Here is a 17,791-nt window from a genome sequence, read left to right as displayed (position 1 = left end):
AAACCCTAAACCTCAACTAAACATTGTAATAAATAATGTAGAAATTCAGCAAGTTGAGATGACTAAACTGCTTGGAGTAACCCTAGATTGTAAACTGTCATGGTCAAAACATATTGATGCAGTAGTAGCTAAGATGGGGAGAAGTCTGTCTATAATAAAGTGATGCTCTGTCTTCTTAACAACACCATCAACAAGGCAGGCCCTACAGGCCCTAGTTTTGTCACACCTTGACTACTGTTCAGTCGTGTGGTCATGTGCCACAAAAAAATGGACTTAGGAAAATTGCAATTGGCTCAGAACAGGGCAGCACGGCTGGCCCTTGGATGTACACAGAGAGCTAATATTAATAATATGTATGTCAATCTCTCCTGGTTCAAAGTGGAGGAGAGATTGACTTCATCACTACTTTTATTTATGAGAGGTATTGACATGTTGAATGCACCGAGCCTTCTGTCTAAACTACTGGCACACAACACGTACACCCATGCATACCCCACAATACATGCCACAAGAGGACTCTTCACAGTCCCCAAGTTCAGAACAGACTATGGGAGGCACACAGTACTACATAGAGCCATGACTACATAGAACTCTATTCCACATCAAGTACCTGATGCAAGCAGTAAAATTTCATTTAAAAAACAGATTTAAAAAAACACCTTATGGAACAGCGGGGACTGTGAAGCAACACAAACATTGGCACAGACACATGCACACACACACACACACACACACACACACACACACACACACACACACACACACACACACACACACACTATACATACACATGAATTTAGTACTGTAGATATGTGGTAGTGGTGGAGTAGGGGCCAGAGGGCACACAATATGTTGTGAAATCTGTGAATGTATTGTAATGTTTTGAAAATTGTATAAACTGCCTTAATTTCGCTGGACCCCAGGAAGAGTAGCTGCTGCTTTGGCAGCAGCTAATGGGGATCCATAATAAAAACAAATACAAATACAAACCCATGTCACAGATTAAAACCTGAGAATATGAGTGGGATTTAAGAAAGTGAAGTACTAAACTGTGTGAGGCTAAGTACAAACCTGGTTTCTCAGGTTCTTATGCTTTAAGAACACCTCCCTTTACTTTGGTTTGCCCCATGTAATAATTCTAGGTGATGACTCATAAGCTAAGTCATGGTAACTGAAAAAACATTGTGACGATTGACGCTAAAAACCTCAGAGCCCTTCTGAGACCCATTAAGCCCTGAGCTGTCCCAAAACATTCTGATTCAACATTTCCTGAAGACTATGGTCTAATCTCCGCCCCCGCCCCAATCCTTTCACACACTGCGTCGACACGCCTTAGATAATGACTGAACCGCGCTGCTCAGCCGTGCCACGCCCGAGCCTGGCGTCTGCCAACACAGCCAGGGCTGCCAATGTCTCCCCAACCCAGAACTGTCCATAAAGAGAAGGAAGAAAAAGAGAAATGCCAAAGACAACGCATATAGACTAAGAGAGACTGAATAACGCACAAAAGCACATTATTCAAATCCACACAGCCCAGTTCTAATGTTGAGAGACAAAATCAGCTTTTTGTTTTTTTTAAATGAATGTGTTACATAAGACAATGATGGAGTTTGGATGGAGAGCTCGTAGGAAGTGCGGCTGTCCCCGTGGGCAGTCGACAGTTTCTCAATGTTCTGTGTCAAAGGGGTTGAATGAAATGTGGGTGAAGCACAGCAGATGGGAGCAAGAGATGATGTCAGAGCTTTGTGGGATAACCCGCCACCATCTCCCACCTCCCTCTGTTAAGTCCAGCCCTGCTTCAGTTCAAAGTAAACGCTAGACATAACATATGCAGAACATGTCATGAAGCCGTTGAGTCCACACTGAAATACATACAATTGCCTGACCTTGGGAAGAAGATATTTCCAATGGAGACCAATTTTATTTCAATGTCAGATGGCAGTAGTGGTGAAGGCGTCGGGAAAATTACATTAAAGGCCTCTTTGTGAGGCAATCGTCTTCTTCTAATGGTGAATTCTAAGGCAGTCTGTTCCTGCCATGCCGTGTCTCTCCACACCTTTATAACTACAGACAAGCCCCAAAAATAGCCTGCACCGCCAGTCTTATCTCTGACTTTAAACACAGTTTTGTAGATATTTATGAAACTCACTAAGCATGACTGAATGGGGCCTGCAGGCATTTTGTGGCAAATATCCCGATGCTGAAGCCTCCACTGCACTGTACAGTGTAAACACAGAACATGCACACACACATACACACACACACATGCCAGTTACTGCTGCTAATCTTTGTAATCAGTGTGATCTCTTCTTTCTGACAGTGTGTGAGGTGAGGGATGATGACTCAAAGTCTCCAAGTCATTGTGAAGAGGCCTTCAAGATGGCCGCTGTGTTGATATTTGTTATTTATTAACTTGTACACTATGTGCTGATGTCCGCTGAAAGACATGATTGACAGCCTGGGAATCAAACGCCGATGTCGGATCCACAAAGCCAAAGACCCGTTGGGAGTGCCAGAATGAGTGAGGACATTAACTCCAAAGCCAAATGAACCAGCGAGACAGATTCAATACAGACCGCACTGAGTCAATCAAGTCTTAATGTGAGATTCTTATCTCTGAATTAAAATCAGCTGCATAGAGAAAGGAAGGCCTCTATTGACAAATAGCCAGAAATGTGTTTTCTCTCAGCTTCCTCATTGAACCATTGTTTTTAGCTGTGGTGTGTGTGTGTGTGTGTGTGTGTGTGTGTGTGTGTGTGTGTGTGTGTGTGTGTGTGTGTGTGTGTGTGTGTGTGTGTGTGTGTGTGTGTGTGTGTGTGTGTGTGTGTGTTTGTGTTTGTGTGTGAGAGATAGCCATTGTCGTGTCTGTAAGTCTCAGGGTGGCTGGAAGCAATATCTCAATTAGACTGGTCGGAGCTCAGAGAGAGGGAGAATTAACCAGAGGCGGTTCATTCTGCTGTTCTGCTGGCTTGGTCTTACCTCATTAAGGCCGAGCAGGGGAGACAAACATCAGCTTTGGGGGATTGATAAACATGGTGGGAGACTAGAGCGAGACTCTAAGGATGAGAAGGATGTGAGGGATGAGAACATAACAGAGGCTCTCTGGTGTGGCACAACTCGGAGCTCCACCATTCATCATTCAGGGACGATGGCTTCAAAATGGCTGTCGCCTTGGTTCTCTCTCTCTCTGCACTGCAGTGACCTCCAGCAGAGCACAGTAGCAGAACTTAGGCCATTAAAACACAGGAGAATAGAGTCCAAAATAGTCTGTTTTCCATGAACAGAGATGGGTAGTGGAGTGAAAAAAAACAAAACAAGAGAGGGTGAGGAAGGAGAGAAAGTGGAGAGTTTACTTACCCGTAGGAGCGACTGGGACTCCTCCTTGGCGGCCTTGCCTTCGGTGGGTGAGGAGTACTGCTGCACCAGATGCCCGGGCTTCTCGGCACCGCCCTGGGGCTGTCCTGACAGGAAGGCCTTGGAGTCGACCCCCCCCAGGCTGAACACCAGGCTTGGGGAGTCCCTGAGCACCGCTGAACCCCCCTTCTGCTGGTGGTGCTGTTGCTCCTGAGAGGCGGCCACAGCATTGAGTAGATGCAGGGCGCCCTGGGGATACTGGGCCGGACTACCCCTCAGGATGTCCCCGGCCCGCTCCTTAGGCACCCATACTAGGCCTGCTGCGTGGGCTTGGGCCTGGGCCTCTCTGGCCTCCACCCATCCCTTGGGGCCCTGGGTGTCCTTCTCGTCCAGGGCCTCACTCTTCACCCCCCCCTCGGCACCCGGCCCTGCCTCAGCGGCGCGACCCTCCGGGGGAACCAGACTGTAGAGCTTGAGGTCGCCCTTGCTCTCCTCCTTGATGCTGAGGGTGGAGGGGGTAGTGGCGGAGCAGCCGTTGGTGGTGGCGGAGGAAGCGGAGGGATGAGAGGAGGCGGAGGAATCCTGGCAGTGGGCCGTGTTGAAGTGATCCAGAAGTGATGAGGTGTCAGAGGCCGTAAAGCTGCAGTGGCGGCACCGGCAGCAGCCGTGGACTCTCCTACAGGGGGAAGACAATGGAAGGGTTAATGAAGAAGGGTGGGAGAGTCTACAGGGACAAACATGGAGGGAGGTAGACAACATCAGAGGATGAATAGTGTGCCAGTCTTGACCACTAGAAAGCATACATCGACAGGCAGTGAGAAATATCATCAGGAAATTAATACCAGCGCAACCTTGGTCAACATGAGTGTATGTTTTTGAATCAAAACATTATGGGTTCAATCAATTTCAATTGAATGAATCTCACTGGCTAACTCTATCTCGTGCTCATCTCACAAGCATTCTCCAACCTCCGACCATCATATACTGTATCAAATTCACCAATAATTATGATAAACCACATGAAAACTTCAGCTAAATAACCAGTTGGGTTTTGCTCAGAAACACAATGAACCATCACAGCAGGTTCAAAATGCTTTCATTTCCTGTTAATGTAGCCATGTCCCCACAGAGATGTCCAATGCATGGATGCCCAAATAAATAAACACAACTTCCTCACCCACTCCTGTTTATTTTACCAGCATCAACAAGAGTGCTAGGAGTGTGGCCATTCATCCATAGCGTCAACTTTTCAGACTTATAAGCATGCATGCACGCACGCCTCCAAAAGGGATAATGACCAAAGGGCAGTTACATTATGAATAACTACATTGTTGAATAAAGGCAACGTCCTGTCAGCTTCTCTTTAACTCTACACTCTACAAAAAAGGTGCTATCTAGAACCTAAAAGGGTTCTTCGGCTGTCCCCATAGGATAACCCTTTGAAGAACCCTTTTGGGGTTTTTGGCTACCTGGAACTAAAAAGGGTTCTCCTATGGTGATAGCCGAAGAACCCTTTTGGAACCCTTTCTTCTAAGAGTGTAATCTATTTATGAAGCAAAAAATATGTAGAATTTCTTCCTCCCGCCTACCTCCAACTGAAAGGCAAACAAAACAAACAAAAACAACAACAAAAAGTTATTGTTATTGCATTTATGAAATGTAATTACATTTTATGGAATTCATTTGTGTTGTTGCATTCTAGGATTTAACACTCACAAATTGAATTTCATTCCACAATGCTATACAGTGCATTTGGAAAGTATTCAGACCCCTTGACTTTTTCCACATTTTGCCTTATTCTAAAATTGATTAAATTGTTTTTTTCCCCCATCAATCTACACACAATACCCATAATGACAAAGCAAAAACAAATTTTTTGAAATGTTTGCGAATGTATTAAAAGAGAAAAACTGAAATATCACATTTACATACAGTTGAAGTCGGAAGTTCACATACACTTCGGTTGGAGTCATTGAAACTCGTTTTTCCACCACTCTACAAATTTCTTGTTAACAAACTATAATTTTGGCAAGTCAGGTAGGACATCTACTTTGTGCAAGACACAATACATTTTTCCAACAATTGTTTACAGACAGATTATTTCACATATAATTCATTGCATCACAATTCCAGTGGGTCAGAAGTTTACATACACTAAGTTGACTGTGCCTTTAAACAGCTTGGAAAATTCCATAAAATTATGTCATGGCTTTAGAAGCTTCTGATAGGCTAATTGACATCATTTGAGTCAATTGGAGGTGTACCTGTGGATGTATTTCAAGGCCTACCTTCAAACTCAGTGCCTCTTTGCTTAACATCATGGGAAAATCAAAAGAAATCAGTCAAGACCTCAGAAAACAATTGTAGACCTCCACAAGTCTGATTCATCCTTGGGAGCAATTTCCAAACTCCTGAAGGTACCACGTTCATCTGTACAAACAATAGTACGCAAGTATAAACACCATGGGACCACACAGCCGGCATACCCGTCAGGAAGGAGACGCATCCTGTCTCCTAGAGATGAACGTACTTTGGTGCAAAAAGTGCAAATCAATCCCAGAACAAAAGCAAGGACCTTGTGAAAATGCTGGAGGAAACCAGTACAAAAGTATCTATATCCACAGTAAATGAGTCCTATATCGACATAACCTGAAGGCGCTCAACAAAGAAGATGCCACTGCTCCAAAACCACCAGACTACGGTTTGCAACTGCACATGGGGACAAAGATCGTACTTTTTGGGAAGCTTGATGAAGGCTACCCGAAAGGTTTGACCCAAGCTAAACAATTTAAAGGCAATGCTACCATTTTTCCCCCTTTATTTAACTAGGCAAGTCAGAACAAATTCATATTTTCAACGACGGCCTAGGAACAGTGGGTTAACTGCCTTGTTCAGGGGCAGAACGACAGATGTTTACCTTTTCAGATCAGGGATTCGATCTTGCAACCTTTCAGTTACTAGTCCAACGCTCTAATCACTAGGCTACCTGCCGCCCCAAATACTAATTGAGTGTATGGAAACTTCTGACCCACTGGAAACGTGTTGAAAGAAATAAAAGCTGAAATAAATCATTCTCTCTTCTATTATTCTGACATTTCACATTCTTAAAATAAAGTGGTGATCCTAACTGACCTAACACAGGGAATTTCTACTAGGATTAAATGTCAGGAATTGTGAAAAACTGAGTTTAAATGTATTTGGCTAAGGTGTATGTAAACTTCCGACTTCAACTGTAAGTATTCAGACCATTTACTCAGTACTTTGTTGAAGCACCTTTGGCAGCGATTACAGCCTCGAGTCTTCTTGGGTATGACCCTACAAGCTAGGCAGACCTGTATTTGGGGAGTTTCACCCATTATTTTCTGCAGATACTCTCAAGCTCTGTCAGGTTAGATGGGGAGCATTGCTGCACAGCTATTTTCAGGTCTCTCCAGAAGTTTTAGATTGGGTTCAAGTCCGGGATCTGGCTGGGTCACTCAAGGACATTCAGAGACTTGTCCCGAAGCCACTACTGCATTGTCATCTTGGCTGTGTGCTCAGGGTTGTTTTCCTGTTGCACGGTGAACCTTTGCCCCAAGTCTGAGGTACTTTGCTCCGTTCATCTTTGCCTTGATTCTGACTAGTCTCCCAGTCCGTGCAATTGAAAAACATCCCCACAGCATGATGCTGCCACCTCCTTGCTTTACGTAGTGATGGTGCCAAATTTCGTCCAGATGTGACACTTGACATTCAGGCAAAAGAGTTCAATCTTGGTTTCATCAGACCAGAGAATCATGTTTATCATGGTCTGAGAGTCTTTAGGGGCCTTTTGGAAAATTCCAAGGGGGCTGTCATATGCCTCTGTAACGTACACGGAGGGAAAAAAGTATTTGATCCCCTGCTGATTTTGTACATTTGCCCACTGACAAAGAAATGATCAGTCTATAATTTTAATGGTAGGTTTATTTGAACAGTGAGAGACAGAATAACAACAAAAAAATCCAGAAAAACGCATGTCTAAAATGTTATAAAATTATTTGCATTTTAATAAGGGAAATAAGTATTTGACCCCTCTGCAAAACATGACCAGTACTTGGTGGCAAAACCCTTGTTGGCAATCACAGAGGTCAGACGTTTCTTGTAGTTGGCCACCAGGTTTGCACACATCTCAAGAGGGATTTTGTCCCAGTCCTCTTTGCAGATCTTCTCCAAGTCATTAAGGTTTCGAGGCTGACGTTTGGCAACTCGAACCTTCAGCTCCCTCCACAGATTTTCTATGGGATTAAGGTCTGGAGACTGGCTAGGCCACTCCACGACCTTAATGTGCTTCTTCTTGAGCCATTCCTTTGTTGCCTTGGCCGTGTGTTATGGGTCATTGTCATGCTGGAATACCCATCCATGACCCATTTTCAATGCCCTGAATGAGGGAAGGAGGTTCTCACCCAAGATTTGACGGTACACGGCCCCGTCCATCATCCCTTTGATGCGGTGAAATTGTCCTGTCCCCTTAGCGGAAAAACGCTCCCAAGGCATAATGCTTCCACCTCCATGTTTGACGGTGGGGATGGTGATCTTGGGGTCATAGGCAGCATTCCTCCTCCTCCAAACACGGCGAGTTGAGTTGATGCCAAAGAGCTCCATTTTGGTCTCATCTGACCACAACACTTTCACCCAGTTGTTCTCTGAATCATTCAGATGTTCATTGCCAACTTCAGACGGGCATGTATATGTGCTTTCTTGAGCAGGAGGACCTTGCGGGCACTGCAGGATTTCAGTCCTTCACGGCGTAGTGTGTTACCAATTGTTTTCTTGGTGACTATGGTCCCAGCTGCCTTGAGATCATTGACAAGATCCTCCCGTGTAGTTCTGGGCTGATTCCTCACCGTTTTCATGATCATTGCAACTCCACGAGGTGATCTTGCATGGAGCCCCAAGCTGAGGGAGATTGACAGTTCTTTTGTGTTTTTCCATTTCCGAATAATCGCCCCAACTGTTGTCACCTTCTCACCAAGCTGCTTGGCGATTGTTGTTATGTTGTTATTCTGTCTCTCACTGTTCAAATACTCCTACCATTAAAATTATAGACTGATCATTTCTTTGTCAGTGGGCAAACGTACAAAATCAGCAGGGGATGTGTGTGTGTGTGTGTGTGTGTGTGTGTGTGTGTGTGTGTGTGTGTGTGTGTGTCACAATACCAGAATGTTGACTTCAATACCGATACCAGGTTTAGTATCACGATACTTGATACAGAAATTATACCACGGCAAAAAAAAAAAAGAAGTGTATTAGTTAAAGTCACAGAATAACCACTGGGCTTAATTTTTTTAAACATTGAAAAAAATTGATAACTGGTAGAACAACTTAAATAAATACACTATTATTCTATTCTCTAGTCAATTTTGTTAAAAAATAAAACACAATTTTAAATAACAGAATAATAGGTTGTTTTCATTCAAGCGTCGCAGTACGTTCAATTTGGCTGATGGGGGGCAAGGAGACCACCAGCTCCGCTAAAACTATTGACAACTACGTGCCATTTTCAAGGGATTGTTAAATAAATGTTATATCTAGTTGGTTTTCATATCATCACCTATTGAGCAAATGTCTGATTATTCCATGCAAAACAATTGCATACATTTAGCTCTATCATCAGAGTTATACAGCAAGTAACTGCATGTTCTTCATGATCAGTAAACATCAATGATCATGTCATTTCAGATATCTGAAAGTACCTATCCATTTAGTACTTAGCTAGCTTAGCAAACAACACAATTTAACTTGCTTCAACAGAGATTAAGCTTTTTGAAAGTGCTTGACATCCGCAAGTCCTCGTCCTGGTAAAGTTGTCAGTCGGATTTCTGTCATCATTACTATAGATGGCAAGCTAATCAAACACTATTTGGATATAGCCATCTAGTTTATCCCCTGAACGTTATCTTGTTACCTAGCCATATTGACGTGATCTGTTATTAGCTAGCTAACCAATTTGAAGTGGTCCATAAATCATGTCTGTCAGCAGTAACCGTAATGAAACACTCTTAAAAACAATTTTGAAAATGGGAACATGTTAGCTAACTTCACTAGGTAGGCCTATGTTGGTTTGAGAAAAAATTACATTAGGTCACTATGTTTAGCTAACTGCATGGGCCCATCTGCTGCTTGACAAGCAAAGCCCACAAAGGGTGGGATATGAACCTAAACCACTCATACTTGTCAGGTATAGTTATTTTTTTATATCACTCAAATATCCAATTAATGGTGGCTAATATTGAGAGATATCATGAGGCTACCCTACGTATCTGAAATTACATGATCAGTTGTTGCAGTTACAGGCTGAATAACTCTGATGATAGAGCTAAATGTGTATAATTGTTTTGCATGGAATAATCAGAAAATTGTAGGTTTGACTATGCTCTTCAAGAGGTGATGGTATTACAACCAAATAGTAAAAATGTATTTAACAATCCCTTGAAAATGGCACGCACTTGTCAATGGTTTTAGCGGAGCTGTGGGACTCTGCCCCCCAGTAGGCAAATCGAACATTCTCCACCTTATTGTGAAGTTTTATTGAAAACAACCTAAACATTACATTTTTCCTATGCAAAACCATATGTGAGACTCACAGCATACAAAATAATTGTGCAATTACATCTAAACTGTTTAAAAATGTAATTTTCTACATAGAAGGGATAATTTGATAATCTATGGCCATAATATTGGGTGAAATGACATACATAGGACCAATGATTCATTATTCATTACAGCTAAATCATTTAATGTATTAAATAAATAGTTTGGTTTCTAAACATTAAAAAAACTTTGAAGCTAATTTCTGAAGCTTCTAGAGCATATTGTAATAGTCTACACACCATAGAAATACAAAGGATTTTACAAAGCATACTACAATTCCCAAAGTGCATTTCAACTCCCAGGGTACAATGCTCCACCCAGGGCTGCTGGCTGGATAGTGGCTACTGCTAACAAGCCCAGCCCAGACAAACGTGACATAGTCTAAATATATCGCTTCATAGCCAAGTTATGAGGGCATTTCACATTACTTTTGGGTTGTAATCATATTATATTTATTTTATTTCACCTTTATTTAACCAGGTAGGCTAGTTGAGAACAAGTTCTCATTTACAACTGCGACCTAGCCAAGATAAAGCAAAGCAGTTCGACACATACAACAACATACACATACAACAACAATTATAATGCTCAAATGAACGTCATACTGAGTATATGTTCATGTCAATGTCACTCAAAAATAATTCAAATTTAGTTGCAAGTAGAATAATGTTACAATGCAAATGTCATGTGTGAAATAGTTCTTTACATTTTTTTTTATGTTGTTTTGCAACTAAATCTCCCTTGCACTGCACTGCTTTGTAACACCTTTTGCATAGTTGTTACGATGGGCTGGTCCTAATCATCTGCTCTGTAAGCAACGTATTCCCATAGTTCACTTCTGGAGACAGTTTGGTCAACAAGCTGCGGGCGTGGAGGTATGATGTATTCATTTAAATAAGCCATGCTGTCGGCCTTTTCTCTCTCTTCTCGCTTGCTTGTCAAAACCCTGGCTAGCTTACTACTGCCCCCTTGAGAAGATTCAAACAAATTAGTAGACAGACTCCATCCGCTCAATCCGTATATATGACGTGGGACATATTTGACAGAAGCACCGAAAATAACAACAATTCTAGTACTGAACCGTTTTTCCATGTTCAAGTATCGAAAAAGTACCGAAGCTTAGGTATACCGTGCAACACTAGTGTGTGTGTGCATGTGTGTATGAATGCGTGAGTGCCTACTCTGTGCATGTGCGGTGCGTGCGTACGTGTGACTCTGTGACTGTGTATATGTTAGTAACTGTGTGCATGCATGCCTCCATGAGTGTGTGTGCCTAACTTCTCTACAGAGTAATCTGGCTAAACTCTTCACAGATGCTGAACAAAGGAGCAGCAACCTCGGCGTCTCTCTCCCTCCCTCTAGTCTCTGTCAGTCAGCATTATGGCTTCTAGCCACGAGAGGTCTTGCCTTCTACCTGGTTTTACACCGATTACACCATAGAGGTCTACCACCTGGTTTTACACCGATTAAACCATAGAGGTCTACCACCTGGTTTTACACCGATTATACCATAGAGGTCTTCTACCTGGTTTTACACCGATTACACCATAGAGGTCTTCTACTTGGTTTTACATCGATTACACCATAGAGGTCTACCACCTGGTTTTACACCGATTACACCATAGAGGTCTTCTACCTGGTTTTACACAGATTACACCATAGAGGTCTACCACCTGGTTTTACACCGATTACACCATAGAGGTCTTTTACCTGGTTTTACACAGATTACACCATAGAGGCCTTTTACCTGGTTTTACACTGATTACACCAAAGAGATCTTCTACCTGGTTTTACACCAATTACACCATAATGGTCTTCCACCTGTTTTACACTGTCTACACCAAAGAGTCCTTCCATTTGGATTTACACCAGCTGTAGAAGAGATGTGAAGCCCTGCCTTAAACCAGGTTTTACACCTGTAACAGCAAAGGGGAAGCCATCAGGTTCAGTTGAACTGACAGGTGAGATCAGTTAACCCAGCAATCAGCTTTTTCCCAGTCAAGCCCTGTAGCAGAACCTAAAGAATAAGGTGCCCTAACTATAAATCATGAAAAAGTGAGGAGAGACAGGCTTTCATCATCGAGAAGAGCCTGTTTTCCCCAGCATGCAGTGCGGGAAGTGTGTTCGCTTAGAGACTCAGGGGCATAAGGAACAAGATCAAAGCCTTTGGAATTTCAGTACGCATAGGTGTGTGTGTGTGTGCATATATTGTGTGTATAGTGTGTGTGCATATTGTGTGTGTGCATATTGTGTGTGTGTGTGTGCATATTGTGTGTGTGCATATGTGTGTGTGTGTGTGTGTGTGTGTGTGTGTGTGTGTGTGTGTGTGTGTGTGTGTAGTCTGCAGACAGGCTTCTCTGATTATCTGTACTGTTTACATCTCAAAGGACAGCTGCACCAGGCCAAGAGGCCAGCTATGCCTCTAAAGAATGTCCTGAACATCTGTGATTTTTCAACGCAGCAGCGCATCCAATAATACGCTCTCAACTCCCCACAAACATATTCACCCTCAAAACAGTACCTGAGGAAGGCCCGCAGCATCGTCAAGCACCCCACACACCTCAGCCCCGAGCCGCTCACTCCATTACCGTAGGGCAGACGGTAACAGAACATGAGGTCTGATGCCAACAGGCTCAGAGACTGTTTCTATCTACAAGCCATCAGACTGATGAACACTTGAACTGGACTGGCCACCTGTACTGACGCTCCACACCTTAGCACACACTAGTGTTGCACGAAACAAACCCCCCAAAAAACGGTTCAGTACTAGAATTTTTTTTACATGCGGTACTTCTGTCAAGTGTGTTTCACGTGATTGAGAGGATCAAGTCTGCATCAGCGCAGCCCCTTTATAGTGCGAAGAGCAGAGTGCTTGCTCCACTTAGTCATTCATTGCTAGGGCTGTCTGGGATGCATTGATAGCTCCCCAGTCCCCACTCATGCTGCACAGATGTTAACAAACTTGAATAATGCAACACGGCATGTAGAAATGTTGAAACTGTTCATTGCTTTTCGCAAAACAATGTCCGTACAGGCTAGAAAACTTTCACAATGCAAGATGAAACCGGTAGCTTCCAGCTTTAATTGTAGGCTAACTTTCCTTGCAGGCTTACAGCTGAATTCACTAGAATAGTACTTTGTTTGTGATAATGTGTGCAAACCATCACGCCAAAAAATGCTGATTTCAAAGCTGATTGTGACCAAAAACGTCCCTAGCCACCAAAAAGTTATTCACTTCTTCGTCGCTCTCGCCTTCCATCTGGTTTCCACTAGATTCCATTCATAGGTTGCACCTCCATCACTTGGTCGCATTATGCCATTGTTACGAACGTTCTCATTGTTATGAACGTTCTCATTGTTACGAACGTTCTCAAGCCACCCCGTGTCATTGTGGTGCCCTAAAGTGGTGATAAGCCCAGTCATTCTGGAAGGTGTCTAACTACTGTTTAGTCTAAATTACACTATAGTGCCTCGAAATACGATGACATTGCTAAAGTAGTCAAATATTTAATAGAAAACAATTTTGCAAGCAATTTCATGTTGTCAAATGTACTCTAGACAGATGGCATTAGCTAGCAAAGTTCGTCCGAAATATGCTAACGTTAGCTAGCTAATATCCAGTGGCCTCCCCTCAATCTTAACTAGCTAGCTAACATTATACTACATCCAAAGGCAATCTGGTGACATCAAAATGATGACGAAAGGTTTTGCTACTAATTATTTGCCTCCTTTTGAATGTCATTGTATTTCCAAGCCACTGTAATGTCTAGAGTACATTTGAAATCTTCATCAGCGCACACTGACGATGCATTGAGTAGAATGCTCAGTCGGGCATCATCCAAAACAAGCATTAAAAACAATATTGTGACGAAATATGCAACCCATGAATAGCCACAAAGTCAGATTCCACAGCCACATTCTGCATAGTGAATGACATCATTACTTTCTTAAAGAGACATCGCACACTTTTATAAAATAAGAGATTGCTTATTCTATGCAAATGGGGTTGATCAGTACAATAAAATAATATGTTCTCTTCGCACTTGCCAATAAATTAAGTCCTAAATGGAAGGGATTGTTTGTCATCTGTAGCCCCATGATATCAGCTAAAACAAGCTCAATAACTCACTGCATGCACACACTCCTATTGAATAATACTAATTCACCTGTACTGTGAATAGAACTACATCTTGATTTACCCAGTTTATCAATATAGATTTACCATTCAACTAAATGTTTTCTTGTAGGTAGATTGGTAAAAACAAAGTCAAATTGGTTGTATAATTGATTAAATTAATGCAAAATACTTTACATAAACATTGTAAAATGTAATGATATTGAACTCAAAGATGCCCAACGATTGAACAGAGCAGTAGTTGCGTTTATTTGTCTGGATCAAGTGCCATTCTGTGACTTTGGCTAATTTGCCTTCTTGTTTTGTTGCGGTATTGTTTTGCTATCGTTGTGGTATCAAATACCGTGATGGTATCGAGTATCATGAAACTAGACGTGATTTCAGTATCGAAGTAAAAATTCTGGTATTGTGACAACCCTTAGTACACACACACTCATCCACACACACAATACACACACACATATACATTCATGCTACACACACATCACAACTGATGCTACCAGTCTCTTACTATTATTGCCAAATACTTCACAATGTATACATTTGCCCCCCTATTCCCACTTGGACAATAAATTGTGCCTTCCTGTATTACACCTACACTAAAATGTTTATTATATTCTTCCGAGACATTTACTTTATGTTCGTATTCTTATATTTGATTATTTCTTAATGTTGTAGCATTGTCGAGAAGGAACCTGGAAGTAAGCATTTGCAACTTGAAACACAATATTGCAACCACAAGCACACTTGCAATAGTGAGGAAAATCTATATCAGCATGTACTCTGACGCACATACACACAATGAGACAAACAGAAACACACACACACACACACGCAAGCACACACACACACGCCAGCATTCGTTTCAACACTCACACACAGCCTACACACCTATTCAGACCCTAGAGAACCCAGAAAATACGCTGTAGCGCTAGACTGTACTAAACGTTCCGACGCCCTCTTGCTCATGCCCCAACTACAAACCAGGAAGAAGTGAGGAGAGACAGGCTTTCATCATCAAGAAGAGCCTGTTTTCCCAGCATGCAGTGTGTCAATGAGTTCGCTTAAAGTCAGACACAGGGGCAGAAGAACAAGATCAAAGCCCTTGGAATCCAGCACACATAGGTGTGTGTGTGTGTTTGCGAATGTCTGTAGCCTCTGCAGGCAGGCTTCTCTGATTATCTGTACTGTTTACATCTCAAAGGACCGCTGCACCAGGCCAAGAGGCCAGCTATGCCTCTAATGAATGTCCTGAACATCTGTGAATTTTCAACGCAGCAGCGCATCCAATAATACTCTCTCAACTCCCCAAACACTTGCACACACATACTCACTCACACAAGGCTCTACGCGGACCTATTTTACAAGGAGCACGTGTGAGCCTAAGTGGAAAAATGTAGGCGCATACAAACAATTTTAGGAGCACCACATAAAATGTTTGATGTAATAGCGCTAGAATCCTTCATTTTTATAGGCGCACTGGTGCTCCTAAATAAAAATCCCAGGTCGCACAGCAAAATATTTAGGCGCATATGCAAGTAAAATGTTTGCACTGTAGAGCCCTGTCACACACACAGGGCCACAAGCATACTTGCGATAATCTACAGTATACTAGCATGTACTCTCACACACATACACAAAATAAGACACACAGAGACAGACACATGCACGCACGCTCGATGCCCACACACACACACACACACACAGAGACCAGCATACGTTTCATCACTCACTTCCCACACACTCAGCCAACGCACCTATCCTCTGGGCTTGCGTAGCGCGGTTTTCTTCAACAACTATTTTCCTCCAAGACCAGGAAACAAACAACATTACATACAAATTCAATTACAGCTTCATGAGAATAAATGGACAAGTGTGCAACCTGAGACACACTGGTTGTTTTCCGTGGTTTTATTACAGGGGAGTTATGGTGAGCGATAGAGACAGAGCCTTCTCCACGGCCAGTCCTTCCAGCCGCAGACACTTTCACTTATCATTACGCTTTAAAATGAGAAGACAAACAGCTCCTTCTCCCTCTCTCTCTCTATTTATCTCTCTCTCGCTCCTACTTTTCTTTCATTCTCTATTTCTCCCTCACTACTGAAGGCAGCAACAGCTCACACACATAAAGGACAGCCTGAGTCCAACATAAATCGCTATCCTCTCCTCTGCCGACCTCACTGACAGCAAACACAAATATTTCTGTCGACCAAAAACCGAAATTTGATCATTGGCTAGCCCAGGGACGTGGTGTAACGGGCTCTTCTCTGGATGTTCCCTGGCTGTAAAATAGAATTATAGTAGACTATCATTTGTCAGATATTGTTTCTGCTAAAATGCATATGGATTGATGTTGTTTATTGATTGGATTAGGGTCAGACTAAGACACAACTGATACATAAAAGTTTACATTTTGTTTTACAAAACTGTAATGCTGTTCAACAAAATATTCTTTAAAGTTTCAAATAAGCACCACATTATCAGCTAAAATGCAGACATTTTACAGTATATTTATATATGTAAATTCATACTTGGGAATAAATCGTTTTTAATGATTTTTGCTTTATTCATGACCTCGTACCCACTCTAAATTTAACAAATTACAGAACTGGGAATAATGAGGTGGTTTAATTGAGGTGTGTCTTCAAATAGAATACCGACATTTATGGCTCAATTACTGCCATATAAATAGTTTAAGTATTAGCAATTATTTTTACACAAAGCTGTGAAAAGTGTTTATTTGTTTCCACGGTAGATTGATGAAAAGGCAATGCAATTTAATTTATTTAATTCAATTAAGGAAAAGTTAACATAAGTTCCTTCCAATTTACAAAACTAACTGTCTAACAGTCATTTAAATGCATTGTTCGTCTTGTCCCTTTGTGGTTTAAAAATGATTTTAACCTTTGAGTAATTGTTTAAGCCATGAGAAGAACAATGATATCTATAAATTGAATAAGCAGAGTTGGGGAGAGAGGGGTAAGTTGAGCGATTTTTTTTACATTCAGCATCACTCTGTCAAGGGAAAAATAATATTCTTTCTAACAAAGATATCTACATACATTTCAGGATGTTGTGAATCCCTGGAAATAATCAGAATTCATGTCAACATTACAGTTTTGAAAACATAGTTTTTCCAAAACAAGTGGTCTCTTGGCAAAACTTACCCCGAGTATGGGCTGTTAAAATTATACAGTTGAAGTCGGAAGTTTAGATACACCTTAGCCAAATACATTTAAACTCAGTTTTTCACAATTTCTGACATTTAATCCTAGTAGAAATTCCCTGTCTTAGGTCAGTTAGGATCACCACTTTATTTTAAGAATGTGAAATGTCAGAATAATAGTAGAGAATGATTTACTTCAGATTTTATTTCTTTCATCACATTCCCAGTGACAGAAGTTTCCATACACTCAATTAGTATTTGGTAGCATTGCTTTTAAATGGTTTAACTTTGGTCAAACGTTTCGGGTAGCCTTCCACAAGCTTCCCACAATAAGTTGGGTGAATTTGCCCATTCCTCCTGACAGAGCTGGTGTAACAGTATTGTAGGCCTCCTTGCTCGCACACGCTTTTTCAGTTCTGCCCACACATTTTCTATAGGATTGAGGTCAGGGCTTTGTGATGGCAACTCCGATACCTTGACTTTGTTGTCCTTAAGCCATTTTGTCACAACTTTGGAAGTATGCTTGG

The 17,791-nt window shown here is 41.9% G+C and overlaps 1 protein-coding gene across 3 annotated transcripts in view; it reads right to left on the bottom strand.

The window, feature by feature from the left end:
* The window catches only part of LOC106570399 (zinc finger transcription factor Trps1), a 174,383-nt gene that overhangs the window by 99,081 nt on the left and 57,511 nt on the right, over nt 1-17,791 (bottom strand). For all 3 annotated transcript variants that reach the window (XM_014142659.2, XM_014142661.2, XM_014142662.2), the window contains exon 5: nt 3,358-4,030. In XM_014142659.2, coding sequence (XP_013998134.1) covers nt 3,358-4,030 — 673 coding nt within the window. The remainder of the gene's footprint in view (nt 1-3,357; nt 4,031-17,791) is intronic.

Source organism: Salmo salar, chromosome ssa14, assembly GCF_905237065.1.
Source record: "Salmo salar chromosome ssa14, Ssal_v3.1, whole genome shotgun sequence".
In the NCBI taxonomy this organism is placed as follows: domain Eukaryota; kingdom Metazoa; phylum Chordata; class Actinopteri; order Salmoniformes; family Salmonidae; genus Salmo; species Salmo salar.
This window is presented reverse-complemented; position numbering and strand designations above follow the sequence as displayed.